The 20,341-nt window shown below is 44.5% G+C and overlaps 2 protein-coding genes across 3 annotated transcripts in view; both read right to left on the bottom strand.

Moving 5' to 3' along the window:
- Window positions 1–20,341, bottom strand: part of LOC147023929 (cytoplasmic dynein 1 light intermediate chain 2-like) — a 32,014-nt gene that overhangs the window by 10,907 nt on the left and 766 nt on the right. For both annotated transcript variants that reach the window (XM_085889941.1, XM_085889942.1), the window contains exons 3-12: window positions 17,366–17,482; window positions 16,814–17,044; window positions 16,464–16,627; window positions 13,949–14,042; window positions 12,589–12,724; window positions 11,512–11,623; window positions 11,208–11,267; window positions 8,140–8,178; window positions 6,478–6,596; window positions 1,830–1,945 (exon numbers count right to left, since the gene is read on the bottom strand). In XM_085889941.1, coding sequence (XP_085746067.1) covers window positions 1,830–1,945; window positions 6,478–6,596; window positions 8,140–8,178; window positions 11,208–11,267; window positions 11,512–11,623; window positions 12,589–12,724; window positions 13,949–14,042; window positions 16,464–16,627; window positions 16,814–17,044; window positions 17,366–17,482 — 1,188 coding nt within the window. The remainder of the gene's footprint in view (window positions 1–1,829; window positions 1,946–6,477; window positions 6,597–8,139; window positions 8,179–11,207; window positions 11,268–11,511; window positions 11,624–12,588; window positions 12,725–13,948; window positions 14,043–16,463; window positions 16,628–16,813; window positions 17,045–17,365; window positions 17,483–20,341) is intronic.
- On the bottom strand, window positions 1,952–6,360 carry LOC147023930 (protein FAM200C-like). The gene has a single exon (XM_085889940.1). It carries the CDS (start codon window positions 5,307–5,309, stop codon window positions 3,540–3,542), a length of 1,770 nt encoding a protein of 589 aa, XP_085746066.1. The 5' UTR covers window positions 5,310–6,360; the 3' UTR covers window positions 1,952–3,539.

The raw sequence follows: 20,341 nt of genomic DNA, 5'->3' as shown, positions 1-20,341 counted from the left end.
AGATCGGAAAGAAAAATTGCTAACGTTCGGACGGACCTACGGACATTTGGTCCGGCTTTATTAGGTCATCTCGGTAGAGATGCCCTAACAAAACTGTGGTGCAGAACTCCTATCCACTGTTCACACACAATGTCTAAACCAGTGTTTCTCAAACTTTTTTGTCCCACGCCCCACTGATTTTCAAAAAAAAAAAAAATCGTACGCCCCACCATGATTGGAGACACAACAGTATATACTACATATAAGGAATTCCTGTGGTGAATGGAAGGTCGTGACGTGTGATCACATGATGCCCGGCTCGAGCACAGAAGAGATAAAGCTGAGGGTCGGCTCGGCCGCGGGGTTTTGTCCCTGGGGCATTGCCATTGTATGTCGCCGGCTCACTTGGTGCTCATTGAATGGTGAGAACACTGATTGATATATAATACTGATTTATTTTGCGGTGATTAGTTGCGCGTGTGTACCTTACTGCTTGTACTCCATGCTGCGTTTGTATTTCCTGGTGTGCCCGTAGAAGCGGCTCCAATCAAATGGAATAAAGCCTAAACTCTGAAGGTTCTTCTCTCGCTTTCATTTCAATTCCCCTTGACGAAAAGCGAGTCATAGTGACGTAACAGCGTTGAATTGATCAAGGGCACGCCTTACCGGCGGATTGGCTAACAAGGGCGCGGTGAAGCAGTTTTTAGTTATGACGCTATGAGGCATCAGTCGCAGCTTCAAACTTTTGAAAATTTGAAAGTGCAAAGCTATATGAAAGCGATCATATATTGATTCATTAATTCTGCATCCTCATGTCCCATCAAAATATTGCCAAGCCCCACCTGTGGGGCGGGTGCCCCACCTTGAGAAACACTGGTCTAAACAATATTGTTTGCTTCAGGGAAAGATCTTTCTTTGTGACACTGTTTTTGCTCTGTAAATAACTGTTATACCTGTAAATATGTGTCCTTTTACAAATCTTATATAAACGCTTTCCAACCTGCCCGATTGTCTTTTTCTCCATTGGTTAGACAGTGTGTGTGTGTGTGTGTGTGTGTGTGTGTGTGTGTGTGTGTGTGTGTGTGTGTGTGTGTGTGTGTGTGTGTGTGTGTGTGTGTGTGTGTGTGTGTGTGTGTGTGTGTGTGTGTGTGTGTGTGTGTGTGTGTGTGTGTGTGTGTGTGTGTGTGGACAGGAGTTCTGCACCACAGTTTCGTTATGGTCAGTTATTAGCCAACGTCCCACTTATGGCATCGCTCAGCCATTCTTGATTGACAGTGGTGGGGTGTTGAGAGCACGGTTCCCTATCTGGGGAGATTAAATTGCTAGGAAGGTAACACGGGAATTGGACGTGAGGACCTTACCTCAATGAATCGTCTCAGACAGCGTTCGTGGTTGTTTAGCAACCCTTCGTGTCACTGAGTTACCTGCGGCTCATCGGCTTCAGGGTCATAGGTCGGGAAGCCCCTCGCAACTTGGACCCGCGCATCAGTAACACAATAAACAGCCTGTTGTATGCCTGCAAGCTATGCAGATAGACCCCTGCAAGATTACACCCTGAAGGACTTTAGATACGTGGAACGGTCTGGGTCTATTGCAGGCAAGAGATGGGAGGGAATCGTAATCATAAACAAGGTGGGGGAAGGGGTACGAGTGTAGAATCCAGGCCCATGGGAAATCCCTTCAACTTCTAACCAAATTAATGTCCAACCTCGTGTCATAAAGCACAATATAGAGACGTGGTGTTTTGCCTTTATAAATGTGCATGCAAACAGGGAGCAGAAGGGGCACTCCTTCCCATTAAGAAACAGTATATTAAATATTATGTCACTCATTGGAAACAAAACACACACCTTTCCTCATGACAACATTGGGAGAAGATCCGGGGGATGGAGAGCCACCCGGACTGCCAACCTTCTTAGTGAGCAGGCTGTTGAAAAAGTTTGCAAGTACTCCTTCATTGCTTGGGCTACCTGAAAGGAGGGCAACAAACAAGGAAACAAGTTAAAAGACAACCAATAACTAATTAAATTAACACACCTGCCTCGATAACCTACTCAAGACCAACCTATGCATTACGAATGCATTAGGAAGAGAGGACAGTGAAAGTTGTGAAAAATAATGAGAAAGAGCAATAAGAGAGGGCAACGAAGGCAAAGAGTAGGATGAGGGATAGGGGAAAAGGGGAAGGAAGGATAGGAAGTGGAATAAAGTGAGAACGATACAGGAGGTTTGAAGGGAATGGTAGGGGCTCAAAATTTGTTGGGTATGCATGCATGTGGACCCTTTTGAGTTGTGTAATAACATCAAATTTCTGGAATCCAAGAATGCCCAAAATTTGCATTGTAAGGTGCCATAAGGCATTCCTCCTCAAAAAATATACCATCAGAGATGGGGAATCCCCCACGATTGAATGAAAAAGATCATACATATTCCAGATAATGAGGGAGGTGAATTGGAAACAAGACACCATTTTGTAATCATCTCATAAAAGTTCCCCAGGGGTGAGGAACATAGTAACCAAAAATAATTTCATCAGATAAGCGGTTTTTCATTTATTACAAAAAACATTTTTTTCAAGATGGCCACCCCAGTCGGCCATCTTGGATCTGGCCACACCCAAAATCAATAGGGTTCTTCCTTTTCAGGTGGTACATGTGTGACTCAAATCGATATGGTGAAAAAACATTTTTTCCAAGATGGCCGACTGGCCGGCCACGCCCAAAATCAATAGGGTTCTTCCCTTTCAGGTGGTACATGTGTGACTCAAATCGATATGGTGAAAAAACATTTTTTCCAAGATGGCCGACTGGCCGGCCACGCCCAAAATCAATAGGGTTCTTCCTTTTCAGGTGGTACATGTGTGACCCAAATTTCAAATCGATATGGTGAACAGTTTATGAGTTATCGCACTCACAGCTATAAATGTTGACGTCCGTACGGACGGACAGCCGGACAACCCGGGTGACAATATCCCCCTTCCGCCACACGGCGGGGGATAAAAACCACAAAGGCCTCTGATCCAGTGACTGTATATTTGAATGTTGTCCTCACACAAATTTCAAACAGATACGGCAGCATGGAAAGGTGCTCCACAATCATGCTGGTAGGTTGGAGGGCCCTCGCTGTAGTATTGGTAGTGCAGCGTGGTTCAAAATGTCACAATAAGACACCTTCAGAAAGCAAGTACAGTTTCGCATCGAGAGGAAACGTGAAAGAGATGATGGTTCATTTTGATTTTGGGTGTGATGTTCCAATATCTTTGGTAATAGGGACACACAATTTAGCTCAGTGGTTCTCAAACTTTTTTTGACTACTGTCCCCTTCTGCCCTCTTGGACCGGCTCAATGCCCCCTTGTCCTATCGTTTGTGGTCGGACACCCAGTGGGCAATAGGATAGTCCGAATTTATGTAGATAGGAAGCAAAAATAACAGAAGCCAAATATTCTCTGAATAATATTTTACTTTACATTTCTATTTTATTTTGCACGACCTACAATGTTTCAGCAGAATAGGTCCAGGTGAGGCAAACTGGGAATCTGTTATCACAGGCCCAAATACCGTTAGTGTGAAGGGTGGGCCTGGTGACTCGCTGCGAGATTACGAACGTCTGGCTCCATCTCAGTGAGGTAGAGATGCAGATCGCCCCTCCTGGTAATATCAAGGCGGTTTCGATACTTGGTCAGCAGCACCATCACGGCGCTGAACCCTCTTTCAACGAGGTATGATGTGGGGAACGCCATCAGTAGCAGTTCTGCCTCTGTCCACATTGCGGGGTATTCGCCCCGCTCCAGAATCCAGAATTTGCCGTATTCATGCTGCGAGAATCTTGCCTTCGCCTCATCATCATTCCACAAGTTGATAATTTCGTCCTGTAATTCGCGCTTCACATCTCGAATGTCACATTTGAATGGGTTGATCACCCATGCTGGCACCATCAGTTCTAGCATGTCTCTGAAACGCTGCTCCATAGCTCCACGAATCTTCTCAAGGTGATTGCAATAAACGAGCAGCTCTTCATCAGAAACGGCAGTTTCCTTTGCCAACCAGGGAAATTGGTACATATCTCTGCGGCCGAGGGTTTCCCTGTGCAGAGTCGCCTTGGTTACGAACGCGCCGATCACTTTCTTTGCTTTAATCAGTGCCATATGGTCACCCTGGAGTTGTTTGTTGACATCATTCAGTATAATGAATACGTCCGCGAGGTAAGCCACATCGTGCTCAATCACATTCACTTTCTCCGATAACTCTGTATCAATTTCCGACAGAAACTCGACCACTGTCGAGAAGAGGGCATGGAAACTGGTCAAACAATTGCCTTTGGATAACCATCGAACTTCGGTATGCAACAAGAGCCTCTCGAGTGGTTCATCATTCTCCTGGCAAAGCTGACTTAACAGCCGATCATGCAGAGACGACACCTTGATTTTATTCACTGCTTTGATTACTATTTGGAGTGATGTATGAAGTCTGGTGCTGAGAGATTTTGCTACAAGATGCTGGCGGTGCACGACACAGTGAATGGCGAACACGGACGGTACCGGGTTCTTCAGAAGCACAATAAAACCACGCTGGCGGCCAACCATCGCTGGTGCCCCGTCCGTCACGCAAGTGAGAATGTTCTCCATCGGTATGTTCTTATCAGTAAAGTACTTCTCCAACGTTTGGAAGATGGAAGAACCCTTTGTATCGGTGTGGAGAGAGCAGGCAAACGACAATTCTTCCACCATTTCCTGATCACGGATGAAGCGAACGTAGCAGAGCCACAGAGCTCCAGTGTCATGCAAAGTGGACTCATCCAGCTGGATGGTGAAGTGCGTGCTTCTCCGCTCACAACACAGCTTATCTTCTACATCTGATGACATTTCATCAATCCGCCTGGCCACGGAATCATTGCTGAGCGCAATCGACGAGAGAACTGGATACGGATCCTGGCCCAAAACAGTTTTTATCACTTCCCCAACAGCCGGTTTGATCAACTGTTCGCAGATTGAATACGGTTTTCCAGATCTGGCGATGAGCAATGACAGCTTATACGACGCTTCCAGTCCTTTATCCACGAGCTTTTGGCTGGCTTTGAACATTGTGGTTACCGTGGATCGCTTCTCAAATTTCTCTCTCAGCGATTGGAAATAGCTGACCTCTGCGCGAGCTTTATCACTGTGCTTTTTACTCAGGTGCTCGCTCAGTCGAGATGGTTTCATTGCTTCATTGGACAGCGTGATACCACACAACAAACACATCGGTAACTGTGTGTTCGTCAGGGATGGAATGAATCCATACTTGATGTATTCAACGGAATACTGACGACACATTTTCTTTGAGGACGACATCTTGAAGCCGACCGGACGTGAAGCTTTTTTGAATAACAAAATCAATACGCCAAGATGTCGAAAGACTAACACCAGTGATAAGGCCAAACAATAATTATATATTTCCGGTTTCTAGTCAGCGCACGCTTCGATTTTCACCCTGCGCGTCAAAAAACATTTTTCTTCACATTTTCTTCACATTTCCAATGGTAGCTACAACAGCGCACGCCTAAAACACAATTCCGCCCCGCCTCAGTACTCCCACCTCGCTGGGAATTGCGCTGCCGGATCATAACACATGTATATGGTATTCACACCATGTGTCTATTAAAAAAAAAAACAGACTTGCATTGTTGGTAAACGAGTCTGTAATATGCTTGAAGAACTTAATGATTTTCAGAATAAATACATTTTAAAATGTGTTCATTATTTACAAAAAGGCCTACCTGTCCCATTGCCTGTCTTTAATTTCTCTCTGGACGGAGCCAAGGCAAACGAGGAGGACCGCAACGGGCATTGTATGGCCAATTTGCCGAATGGCGCCGGGTAACCTGTTCAGACTGCAGGAAGCCTAATGAGCGCTCCTAATCGCCGCTGCTCCTCTAAATCGCCAGTGCCCCCAAATCATTGCCAGCGCCCCCATACCAGTAACCACTCGTGGAGTCTGGAGCACCCCCCTGAAAGTTCCCAGCGCCCACTGGGGGGCGGTAGGGACCACTTTGAGAACCACTAATTTAGCTTAACAATCCAACTATATTCAACTAGAATGGCACTTGGAAGAGCGCATACATCCGCCAGGCTGAACAGTTTACGTTTTGTGTCCCACTGATAGACCAGATCTACATCAAAATCAAATCAATTCGTCCTTGCGCACAGACGAATAGTCAGACAAACAAAACGGTCCATCTTTGGTGACGGAGGTAATAAGGCAATTCTCTGTATGAATGCGTGCATGTACATCCAAAAAATCATAGAAAAAAGAAAGAAAGAAAAAAAACAGGGCTGGCCTGATCTCCACCAAGCTTTACATACATGTTGGCAGTACACAGGATAAACACTCCACCCCCACCCCTTCCCTCCTCTCGCCCCCCCCCCCCGGGGAAGATGGCGACTTGTCAAAGAAGTCTTTAGTCAGGTAAAGTCTAGAAACTGGAAACACTTTCTTGCTCCTGAGCTAGCAAACGGCGACATGCCTTTAATGGCATTGCTCAAATCAAGCTTCTTGCTTCCTATGGGTAGAGGAGACACGCTGGCCACATTCATTGGCCCAGAACGAGCGGATATTTTTCCTGGAGCTCCCGGTATTTCCTGCATGCATCAAAACAACAAATTACAAAAAAGCGATACAAGCAATACAACCACCTTTCACCAGAGGTGACACCATTGAGGTGGTATGACATGTATGTACAGTCCATTGCAAATGTAAGGAACATTATCCCAAGCTCTTGGAACCTTTGGGATGAAATCACATAAATATCGGGTTGGCATTTCACAGGCCGAGAACGGCATCAAAAAGTGTGCCATCCCTGGGATGGACGTTAAATTGGGCGTTCTGTTTGCCAGCATTATTTGGGGGATGTTAAGAGATCTCAGTGTCCTTCTCAAAGATTCGGCGGTTACCGAAACAAATTACAAATTCCTGTTCTAATCTACAGGAGGCAATGCATCAGTGGCACAGCTGGGCCCCCAGCAAATGCTACCTGCAGTCATGTGCAACATACGAAAGAAGAAGAAGAAAAATAACTGCAGATTCCAAGTGATGAAAATTACAAATGTGCCATTATTTAAATGAAGTGGATGCGAGAGGATTTCTCATTGTTACAATCTTAGTCCTCCCAACTACTACTCTTCACATGGAGCTATGTTAAGGATCAGCATTATGTCAACAAACCACCAAACTTTGCCAAAATCCATCATCATCGAATCAGTAATTATGAAAAAGTGCTCACAGATAAACAAGTTACTTTTACACAGCTCAAGAGCAACTGGCAAGCTGTTCAGAGCTTCTCCTGCAAAGCTTTACAGGCCAAAGGATTTACCCACAACCGATTCAACTTCCTGTCCAGACAATGCATCTCAACAACATTGACAAGATCCTTCAACACCCCTGACAAGGGCCTTAAAAGCTTAATAACACGCTCAGCCTTTCTGAACGTTTTATAATGAAAGTACAAGCTCACGTCAAAACCAAATTCTCAACATCTACAAACCCTTTATCCACACCTTGAAGTGCTGCTCTTCATTATTCAATAGCGCCTCGACTTTTGTTGAATCCAAATAGACATCATTGGCGTCTCACACCTGGTTGTTGAGTCACATGCCCCGCTACCTTTTCATTTGAGATAGGTTGGCAGACTTTTTCCCCCTTCTGCTATTGCTTGCCCGACTCTTTCAACCCTCTATCCAAGATACACGTGTTCCTCCAGTAAACCCCTCCAAGTTAACACCTTCCAAAATCTAGGCTTAATGCTCATCTATACTCATTTGTTTATCTTTTCTCCTCACTTCGACAAAAATCGGTACAAGGCCGCTCTTCCCTCTTGCCTTCAGGATGCCAGTACACCGCCATCTCGTGACATCTTCTATCCATACCCATTATATTTCTCTACCTCCCGTTAACCCTTACTGCAGCTACTTCTCTTGCCTGCAGGCTTCTCTCTCCCCCAAATTTCTTAACCATTAATTCATCCAACTGCTCAACATCTGCCTGTTCCCCACATACATGCTTTCAATGGACAACTTTCTATCCTTTGCCCGCTCAATAACCACACCATTTATTCATTCATAAAAATTAGCGGATTTTCAAGAAAGTCATGCACAAATCCGAGCCATGTTTAAAGGTGAAACTTACCCCAGGATAAGCCGCAGAAGGTTGCTTGGAAATGACTACCTGCAAAAGCAAAAGAGCAGACCAGGTGAGTTTATTAAAAATTTATCCAAATGTGCAACATCATGGGATTTACATTCCTGCCCACTGTGTGCCAAGCTAACATTGAAACGCAAGGGGCAAAGGAACACATTTCATTTCACGGGTGGAATGCTCCGCCATGCGCTGCTCAGGCATGAAAGTGCTTGCGTTTGAAAAAAGTAACAAGGAGAGGGAACTAGAACGGCACTCGGTATAGCGCATAACTCCACCACGCTGAACAGTTTACATTTTGTATTCCACCGATAGGCCGGATCTGCATCCGGACCTTAACCAAAATCTAAACGGCATGTACTCGTCACCGAACCAAATAAACCACCAAGTTTTGTCATAATCTGTCCACAACTTTTTGAAATATCATGCCGTATATCGGTTTTGGCCACATCTTTGTCATCTTTTTTCTCCTCCTATGGAACCAACTTCCACATTCACTTCAATCTCATTCTTCCCTCCAGTTCTTCAAGACAGCTGTTCACCACCACATCAGATGGTCACCAATCCAAAATCATGATCTTTTCTATACTCGTTAACCCCCCCCATCAAAACCTCAATCCCTCCTCCTTCCAAATTTCCTGTTTTTCCCTCCTGAAAGTTTCCTTCTGTATCAATCTTGTCCACCGCATGCATCCTCTCCTGCCCCCATTGTTTGTCCAAGTCTGGCTCTATCTTAGTCTTCAACTCTGCCATCAGTGTTTCCCCTCTCTCAACTGTTCCTTTTGTCCTGCTGTGTCCTCTTCCATGAGCCTCGACTGTAGATACAATTTTTTTTTTTTAATCTCTCAAATGGTGAAGAGAATCACTGAAATAATTTAAGAGTTCTCGGATCTGGATCTGGATCTTCACCAAAATGGAATCAATATGGCCTTGTCACACACCCAACCTGTACACTAAGTTTCGTCAGAATCCGTCCATAACTTTTTTGAGAGATACCCACAAACAAACAAACAGCCAGTGGTGAAAACATAACCTCCATCCACCTTCAGTGGCGGAGGTAAATATTTAAGGTAAAAATTATTGGTTCACGAGCACCAGCCAGTGACCACTATATTCGTTACATCTGTGTGTCTGTCCGAAGCATAACTCCGTGGACTTTGATCCGATCTTGATGAAACTTGGTTATGTGTTCGATATCAATGTCTAGTTGCGTTTTCCTGGATGAGAGCATGCTACGCCCATTGTGGGTGGAGCCATGCCCAAAAAAATAGCCATTTTTAGGGGGTAGTCAGATTAAAAATCCATCTTCTCAGAGGGAATTGACTGAATGGAATTGGTTCTTCGGTATTTGAATAGCAAAATGAATTATCTAAAACTTGTCGTTGTCCCATTTTTCATTTTCATCCCAAGGTCAAGGTCACAAGGTCAAAAACTTAGAAAATTGCGAAATTTGACATAAAATCATATGACCGCCAAAACTTTGAGAGCGAGGATGACAATATTTTTTATGCATAATCTTGAGGTCATTCCCCACCCAAAGTCTTGAAACCATTTTGCTCTATCTCCAACACCTTGCCCCGGCGCCCCCTTCAAGTTTGTTTTTACGCTGATTTCATCAAAGTATGGATAATCCGAGGAGTGCGAAATGCCATATAGCCTATATTGTTCCTGGAGTGTTCCAGAGGAAGTTTTGCACCAAAGGTCATAATCCTTGACCTTTGACCTTGAATGGTCACAAAGATCAGATTTTCAAAGTTGTGGGAATCGAACCGGGTTTTCGACCTTCTTCGACGAACTAACTCCAATAAGCTATAGCACGTATCCCGTTTCCTTATTTTAATGTCCACAACATTGTTTTGTGACCTTCAAAGGTTATGCAAAGGTCAAATTTTGAAAGTTGTTGAACGAAACCGGGTTTTCGACATTTTGCAGCTAATAACCTGTCACTCGTACCACATCATGTTGATCATTTTTATAACTTGGTCAAAAATTATCACATTGTCTCATCCTTGACTTCTGAAACAATCTACATTGTCAAATACTGCTCGTGAACCATTGACGTCTTCAGACTTGTTTAAATTTAAATTTATAAAAATTAAAAATTTACCCATAAAGGTAAAAATTCCGACGTGGAGGTTTCAATCTTTTCATTGTAAAAACGTAGGCCTTATTAAATAGGAATATTTGGGTTACATGTACAGTATTTTTATTTCTATTGTTGAGCATACAAAATTAAATAATCTTTGATCAGTTGTGAAGTTTGTAATTGGTTGCGTTGATCTTCCGGAGTTTTTTTTAGTTTTTTTTCATTCTCTATTCTTCACATTTTAGCATCTTCAAGTGATCATCGATACACCCGTTTTCCACAGCTTCCATACCTGGACAACAATTCATAAAGCAAACAATATACCAGCATTATCAGTCTTCCACACATGCCTCCCCACAAGAGCACCTTCTATTTTAGTATCCACACATTTCCTTTTCCATTCCCTGGTGCTCACGCTCGACAAAAGCACATCTCGCAATTGACACAATGGCTGCAAACAAATGACAGCAAATACTAAACAGCTAACTCGTGGCAAAATGACTTCCTTTCAACAAATCAGCGATCACCTGAGGATGCATCAATGTGTGCGCGGTCCTTCAGATTGATGTTAAACTGGGTGTCCCATGTGCTAGCATTGGTTGTTGGACCTTATAGATCCCATGGTGTCCTTTGCAAAGAGTACGCGAGCTGTTGTTGGTACCCAGGAAAAATTCCCTGCACTAACCTATAGGTGGCACTGCATCAGCGGCACCTCCACACCCATGCAAGAATTGATGCTAACCCACAGCCACATGCTGTATATGAATGACAACAAGCAATCACTTTTTTGCGATTCTACATGAATCTCGGAAAAGACTCAGATATTCAGAAAAACGCAGAATCCGTGGAAATTTATCACACGTGATCGTGGTAGAAATCCGTCGGGGATTCAATCGCAGGGAGTGGGATTCCGGTGAAGGATCCTTCCAACAAACGCCGTGAATATGTGTAACGTACACAGGTGCACATGTACCTGTTGCCTTGAAAGGAACGTTTGCTCATCTTCCGACGTCACTTCTTTCTCCTGGACCAACTGAGGCAAGAAAACTGGTTCAAACTGATTAATCTGACGCTGCATGTACAAACATTGTTAAAATTACATTAAAGTTATCGAAACCGCATACTCGGTGCTGCCATAACTAATATCACGAACATTCCACTCCTTCCATAGCCCACCCGTGTATAGCGTGCACAGGAATGTAATCGGCTCGAGTCTGCAACCTTTGACGTCGAGGCAGTCACAAGTAAAACAAAAACGAATCCAACTCCAGTCATACTTTCCTGATGGACGGCTGGACAATGACCTCCTCATACCGATCGTCCAATTTCACCGACTGCAGGCTCTCGTGCAGGATGGCCATCTTCTTCTTGTTGTCCCACCCAGCCGGTCTAAATGGAACATCAAAATTCATCACCACATGTGCACCCCTTGCAGTCTTAAAAGGATACACGACACTTGTCACTTTGGCAGTTCCTTCATGAAGAGTAGGCAAGCTATCACCAGCACCTTGGACAAATTCCAAATTCCTGCCTGAACCCACAAAGGGCACTGCATCAGCAGCACAGCCATGCCCAAATAAAATTTTAAAAAGAAGAAGACTTGGTTAGTTGTAAGGTGCACACAATGTGGAACAACATGGCTATTAAATCTTAGTCCACAGAGCACTTTAACCATTCATCGAACAATTAATCCAAGTCGTGTGAATAAGAAAGCTTCAGCCATATTCAGTAATGCAAGCTTCATGGAAGAGCTGATACATATAAACCAGAAAGGAACATTATGAGATACAAGTGGATTTTATATGGTATTTGTAGTCAAGGGACAAACAAACAGAAAGAATACATTCAATACGAGCCTGGAATCCTAGAATTATGAGATACATGCTCAGGTAGTAACACCAACTACAACATGCTTCTGCTGATGTCATCAACAGTCCACACCATAATCGTCTCGGGTGTGCGCTGCCTTGGAATGGATTTTGGAGCAAAGGACTCAACACACCAACACACAACGAGTTGCTTTTAAGCTGTGATCGTTCAGCTCGCTGTTGAGTGAACATATAAAACAAGTTTGTTCTATTTTACAAACTACACAATCTCCATCATCCAATCCTCTCAAAGTGATCTGTCCATTTGCTGTCGGCAAAACCCCTTTTACATTTCATCATCCACATGCATTCGCTTCGTTGGAAATGCCGTCGTGCTTTCACTTTTAGTCCCATAAATGCTGGCATTCCATACTCCTTTCACATCACAACTACGCAGCTCTCCCAAGAGCATCGACTCGGCAGGAATACAAGGAAACACCTGTTAAAAGAGGGGAAGATGAGTATTAAAGGCAGGGAAGTACTCACATAAAGATAGACTCCTTCTCCACCACCTGTGCAGGTGTCCCAAAAGGAAAACCATACAGTCTGTGCACTAGGTATTTGTAGAGCAGCTGAACGTTCCTGTCTTCCTTGATGGATGTGTACACGAGAGCAGCACCATCTGGATGGTGTTAAGGAATGCCCTCTTAAGGACACATTAACCAAGAGATGGTGTACTTGTACACGCTTATGGGAACCCTTTACAAGGTGGGAGATTGCAAATAGTCAGTCTATCCATCAAGTCCATGCCATGATCCTGCATAAGAGTTGTGGAAAGACACCAGAGATAACACAAGCGCAAGACAACACAAGAAGGAAGCACGTGGTCCCTAAAGCCTCTTATTAGTAAAGTGATTCAGTTTCAGGGGAATTTAAGTGGCAATCCAGTTTCAAATTTCCTATTTTTCTGAAATCTTGTACATTTAATGTGTAAAACACGTTGAGAAATTCTCTGTGGAAAATAAATTATTTGGTGAGAGGGCATGGGGGTTGGGGAAATCTAAAATTAAACAAAGCTTAGCTTTTACATCATGACGGCGACAACTACTGCTGCTGCGACTACTACTACGACGACGACGACTGTGTGTGTGCAATTAATCCCACATTTTGTGGAGTTGACCATGGGGGAGGGGGGTGGGGGGAGTTTGGCCCAAGTCCTTCACGAATCTTTCTGATGTTCGATCAAGCCAATTTGGGCAGGATGTTGTCATTTGATCCAGGGTGCCAGGGGTAACTCACCTACTCTTTGCTAAAGACAGCATGGGATCTTCGACATCCACCAATGAATGCAAGTAGGGATACCCAGTTTAATGCCCATTTGAGGGACGGCGCACCTTGTGATCCAATTCTCAGTGCATCTGCGACGCACCAATCCCAAAGTCTATAGTCAGTTTGGGAATCAAACCTAGATTGGACAGCTCAAAGGTAAGTGCCCAACCAACCTATTGGACTGAACAAAAGATTTTACAAGCAGGCAAAAAAAATTTTTAAAGTAAAAAAAGACTGTGGAACTCAGATGCAAAGACACCCCCCCCCCAAAAAAAAAAATGAAAGAAAGGAGGGTGAAGGTGGGGCAACTTCAGAGAAGAGAGAGCATTTTAAAAGAACATCACCGATAACAAAAAATAAAATCCAGAACCAGATGTTTGTTTCCCAATTTTCATGATGTATTTACTCTTCCAAGGGTTCTACGAGACCACACTTGCCACAGTCAGGGTAACTTGAGGAAGGAAACGATACGACGGGATAGGGCAAAAAGCATTTGCAGGCAGGTTTGTATCTATCCCTGCCAGAAAAAAAGAAAACACTTAATCCAATCACAAAGTGTGATGCCAATGAAGGGTACATCTTAGGCAAAAGGTGCGAACATGGAACTGGATGATGTCAAAGTGTTCTTCTCGGTAATCATATTCTTTCTCCAGCATGCTCAGCGCGTCACTCTGGTTGGAGGAAAAGGGCAAAATGAAACAAACACGTCTGATGCTCGATATGTTGTACAACTACATAATAAACAACCACCGCCAACTCCCCGCGATGGTTTTAGGCAAATGTTCCACTCGTTTCAACTAAATGAAAGTTGGTTCACACCCAAACATTCTGCAAAAATACAAATGTGAGTGAAGAGAGTTTCGTGTATGATGGAGTGGAATTAACTAACCAATCCCCGTTAATAGTTTCACACCCTGCAGATAACCGTTTAATCTGAACTACTAACTAACCGACTTGCACGAACAGGTATCGTTGCACAACTTAGGGGTGATTGTTCATTACAACGTCACTTGTGTGTTTGTTTGTTTATTTATTGCATTCAAATCCAAATAATTTGATGAGAGGGAAAATGTGGGTGGCTAGCCTGGATTTAAAGTTGCATTCCAAACCAATAATGTTTGCAATTACCAGGAAATTACTGCCTCTGGGTGCCACAATGTGGATGTACACAAATGTAAAACAAAAACGTTTATAACAAATATCCAAACCAACCAATTGGAGCATTTTGTTTCAACGACACTACAGGCACAGGTGTGTGTTCAAAGAGGGGAAGACCTACTGATGTGGATCTGTGACCAAAGTTGTGGATCCGCTATTTGGAAAGGTTTTGGGCTGAAAGGATCGAAACCTCGAGGAAGAACGGTGCCCAGCTGATGATCCAAGCGGTCAGGAAACCAGTCAATTACTGAGAGGTGAAGGTTCTTACTTTAGGCAAGCGAACCATGTTTTGAGGTTTACATGGTAAATCAAGTTGAATATAGGATGCTGTGAAATTTATATAATTTACAGAATTATCAGATGTGTGTGCATGCACATGTGTGCATTTGGTTATCATCTCCATAATTTGTGTTTCATAAGGTGGAATGGAGTCCTCCCAGGACTCGAAGTATCCACCTTCGGTTCGGTGAAAGATCGTGGTTCATGGACCAAGTTATGAAATTGTGTCGTTCTCATCGTTTTGTCCCGAGGGCTCTTTTCAGGAGCATCAGCAAGCTACTGACAGCCTCCAACTGTAGTTTGTTTGTGGTAATGTTCCCATGGATTGTTTGTAGGATCCCATGGATTGCTTTTTGGTAAGGTTCTTCTTTATTATTCCCGTTGCTCCAATCATCGCTGGTGCAATTTTTGTGCTCTTCAGCTTCCAGGATATTTTCACTTCATTTATCAGGTTTTGATGAAATTTGGTCATTTTCTTGATTTCTGTGTTTGGACAAAAATCACTGGGTACTGGAAACCTCAATTACGAATGCCTTCTTTTCTTTTTTGTATCGAAGAGCGATATCCATTTGCAATGCTTTTCTATGTTCACGCTCGATGGGATCATCAGGTCATAGGTGAGCATTATATCCTTGTTTTCAACAATTGCCTTTGGTTCATGTTTCCATGAGGCTTCTGGGACTGGGAATTTGAAATTTTTGCAGATTGCTGGTGGATTACTCTCAGTACCTTGTTGTGCCTTGTTGTGTACAGCTGCTCCAACATGAGTTTCTAACATCGCGATATGAGGTGACTCGTGCTTTCTGTTTCTACCTTGCAGAATCTAAACCTGTTTGATTGACTCAGTCCCACAATCTTCTTAAAGCCATTTGTGTCATGTCCTTGGTCTTGGCATTTATTGTGATTCGTTCTCAGTTCCAATTCAGCTGACCTCTTCTTAGCCATTCCAGTGACCTTCTTTGTCTATGCCCAATCTGTCCAACAAATATATATATATATATATATATATATATATATATATATATATATATATATATATATATATATATATTTTAATATTTCCATAATTTTGTCTTTCTTCCAGATATATATATATATATATATATATATATATATATATATATATATATATATCTGTTGATATTTCATCTTGTATTTTTGCCTTCTTTGCAATTGTTGAGGCTGTATTGGCCGTTTCAATTTGGTGAATGACATCTTCTATTCGCACCTGTTTTTGGAAGTTTTTTTTGCAAGGTGATCAAAATAAAGGCCAACAAGAAAAAGAGCAATCAGACATTTCAGACCCTCACCAGGACTTCTTTTGAGTGGTGCATTTTTACAGGTTTTAGGATAAATCCAATATGGCTGCCAAACCATGTGACCTATGATATCATACGGGTGAACCTTTTGTTCCTCATGGACAGGCGGTCATACGTGAAAAGTTTAGCCTCCATCTGTTCAGCCACTTCAGAGAAGATTTTTTATATTTATTTTTAAACAATATGGCTACCGAATCACATGACAGATGACGTCATTAATTTTTTTTCTGTGGACCATTTTATCCCGAGATGACCCTCAATTTTTCATGCTGATCGGATGTGGTGTTCTGCATATGTAATTATGGCGTAAATTCTGAAACAGCCATTTTGAGTTACCTTAGTGCACACAACCACGATAGGCACTCCCAGGTTGCAGGTGAGGGTGTCATCGTCTAGAGGTGCCAGCTCAAACTCGTCAAGCTCTACGCCCTGTGAGCCAGGCCCACCTCTGGGACCCGCGTCACCTCCTGGCTCAATGTAACTCTGGTACTCTTTTATGACTGCGGATATCAAATGGAAAGAGAAGCTCCCCCAAAAACAAATATCACATTGATGTGAATGAACCACATTTACACTATGGTACTTAAAGATGGGCATTCACCTGAGATTTGAGTTTCATCAAGTTTGTGCTTTTACCTTACAAATCAAGTACGAATCCAACATGAGCACATCCTTGACATACTCACGTTTGTTCTCCATGTCCTTCCTCTCTTCAGAGGAAATATTTAAAGTGTGGATGTAATCCTGCAGCACGGTGCTCCAGCGATCCAGCGCCTCTGGAATTTGCCACGGCCTCGCCAAGTCAGCGACAAGCAAAACAAGTGAAGAATGCATGTTACCAGACGTGAGCGCAAAGCGCAGCAAGTTGTGGTGGAAAGGATCTCCATCCATCACCCACACGCTGCAGCACGTACGTTCTGCACAGAAAAGAAAAAAAAGTAAACGCCGTCAGTATCATCGGTGGGCTCGTACCGGTATATCGAGCGCCGCTCCGCCCGGGGAGCGCCGGGCGAGACACAATCCTGAATTTTCATTGCAAACTCTCATCGAAAATCAAACTATTGGCACAGTAATGCAATAAAATAAGGCTGACAAAGGTTGATATGACACACACTCAAATTATTCATGAAAACCCTTAAAGAGGTCTGTTGCTTCCAAGCACAAGGTAAATTTCAAGGAGCTGATGTGCAGTGAATTTATAGCAGCAAAAATTTCTGGTATTTACGTGAGCATCTTACCATCCCTGTCTTCATCGTGCACGTTCAAGTAGCGATACTCCAGCCCACGGCCCTTATGTGCTTCGGTGGTGCCATTAAGTCGAGCTACCAATGTTGTCTTCCCAGAACCATCTTCACCTGAATAGCAAAGTTAATAACCATGTTAAAAAAAGAAGAGAAAACCTTCAAACAAAGCACATGAATAATTATCCGTGCCTGCATGACCACCGAAATAGCTCATCCCAATTCTATATTTTTAAATCCCATACATGTCTGCAAAGGCTAAACCATTCTGAAAGCACGCGTGACACATATATATGAAAATGCAATGACAACCCGAAGGGAATAAAACATACAATCTTCATATTGACGTACACAAGATGAGCATTCATTAAATGATCTTCCATCCAACACACTGGTCGTTTTGTTCTTCATCAAGTGCAATCCCGATGTGATGCTCGAGGGGGATTATGCTGTCACAGGAATGGTGATGGTGGGTAACTGGTTTTAATAGGCTAGTTATGCTATTAATAAACGTGCACACATGCACATAATTGGGTGGTTTGTGCGTGAAAACGAGAGCACGTGTTTGTTGAGGAGATTACAACTATTACCATATCCCCTCCACCATAATGGATCGAAAAGCTTCCCAATGGTCACCCCTCATTAATCCTTTAAATTGTTCCCTCTGTAATCTGTCTCTTTTAATGAATCATTTCACCAGCTCTGCAAGCCCCAGCAAGAGAGTTCAGTGGGGATGGCACAGAGTGAGGAGCTCAGCTCAGTTAGAGTTCGTTTGGAGAGTTGAGCGAACAATTAAAAGATGTCCTGCAGAGCCCAAGTTGGACACAGCAGACAAATGAGAGAAGAAAAGTTATGTCTTGCACAAGCGGCACGCCAGACACGCGCGTGTGTGTGTGTGTGTGTGTGTGTGTGTGTGTGTGTGTGTGTGTGTGTGTGTGTGTGTGTGTGTGTGTGTGTGTGTGTGTGTGTGTGTGTGTGTGTGTGTGTGTGTGTGTGTGTGTGTGTGTGTGTATGTGTGTGTCATTCAGCCACAACCAACCGCACACAGGCATCGCATGGGGACAAGGTTTTTATTGTGTCTTGTGACCTATCGACTATCGAAATCTGAATCTTTGTGGTGTGACTAAGTTATTGCATGAGCAGTCGAGACATCATGGATGTGGGGAAAATTTTATAGAGAGCTATTACCATGTGTGTGTGCCTTGCCCTATTCTTCCCATCACTCTTTTTCATTATTTATAATAAACCTGTTTCTCACCATTGTCATGTCGGCCTGTGCGCGGTTCGGAATTGGGAATTATAACCAGGAAGAGAGTCAAACTCAGCCGTTGGGAATTGGCATGAAAAACCCTCATTATGAGGTTGTAAATGTGTGGAACCTTTCCCCAAGGCTGACGTTCGGTCCCAACCCTTTTTAAACGGGGAAATTACGGTCAGCAACAGGTGTCATTGGAGTTTCTGTGCATCAGAAAACAAAGAAAAGATCTGATCAGCTTTCCTAACAGACGACGTAGGTCTCCAACGACGATCTGTCGCTAAATTGGTGATCGTCCAGGTGGGAGATTTGACCTTATGTCCACCCATGGTCAACCATCACATTGGCGTCAGTAAAATATTGCAACGGTCTTCGATACAAATCTGATGACTTACAATATTTTCAAACCTGTATTATCGCACCATTGCATTATAATACTTTAACTCGTTTCCAGCTCATGATGGACAGGTGATGTGTTGCCGTGGTGTGCTCAAACACACATTCAGCCAACATGAGTCTGTTTACACTCCCAAAGGGGACCTGAACATCAGTTTTGTCCATGAAGCAGTTGCTAGTTTGGGATGTGATTGTACCAAGTCAGCTTGCTCTGTGATCCAGCAACCATGCAACATCAGACTCATTTGAGGGTTGAATTGAAGACCAAATGAGAGGCGTGACCATGACAAAAAAAGGCAAACTGAAGAAGAGAGCCTATCATCACCACATGGACGTTGAAAGCAGGCAGGGGTGATAATCCACTAAAATGGCATTAATGAGCCAGATGGGTTTTGAATCGACAGATTGCAACATGGTATTTTCCAGAAACTAGCTCAATTTAGACCAGCTTTGAATTTGAATCCTGAACACGATAATTGTCTTCTGAATTTGAACCCATGTCTGAGAAATCAAAGCAGTATACTGTATTCATCATTCGACCACGACCATCTTGGAATAATCACAACAATTGTTATCTCTCCAAGAGCCACGGCCCACCAAAAGCTGTCACAGAGACTCACCCTGGAACACTGAGCAAAGGGCCCCGCCCCGCAGCAGCAGCCAACCACAGGGCGCCGCCCCATAGCCGACCGCAGGGCACCCGCCCAGCAGCCGACCACAGGGCCCCGCCCCACAGCAGCAGCCGACCACGGGGCCCCGCCCCGCAGCCGACCACACGACCCCGCCCCACAGCCGACCACGCCCCATAGCCGACCACAGGGCCCCGCCCCATAGCCGGCCGCAGGGCGCCGCCCCATAGCCGACGGCAGGGCCCCACCCAGCAGCCGACCACAGGGCCCCGCCCCACAGCAGCAGCCGACCACGGGGCCCCGCCCCGCAGCCGACCACGGGGCCCCGCCCCGCAGCCGACCACGGGGCCCCGCCCCGCAGCCGACCACGGGGCCCCGCCCCGCAGCCGACCACATGACCCCGCCCCACAGCCGACCACGCCCCATAGCCGACCGCAGGGCCCCGCCCCATAGCGGACCGCAGGGCCCCGCCCCACAGCCGACCGCAGGGCCCCGCCCCACAGCAGGAGCCGACCACAGGCCCTGCCCTGCAGACGACCACGGGACCCCGCCCAGCAGCCGACCACATGACCCCACCCCGTAGTCGACCACAGGACCCCGCCCCGCAGCCGACCGCAGGGCACCGCCCCATAGCCGACCGCAGGGCACCGCCCCATAGCCGACCGCAGGGCCCCGCCCCATAGCCGACCGCAG

This window comes from Eptatretus burgeri, chromosome 7, assembly GCF_056783735.1.
Source record: "Eptatretus burgeri isolate ZD-2024b chromosome 7, Ebu_testis_v1, whole genome shotgun sequence".
Taxonomy (NCBI): domain Eukaryota; kingdom Metazoa; phylum Chordata; class Myxini; order Myxiniformes; family Myxinidae; genus Eptatretus; species Eptatretus burgeri.
This window is presented reverse-complemented; position numbering and strand designations above follow the sequence as displayed.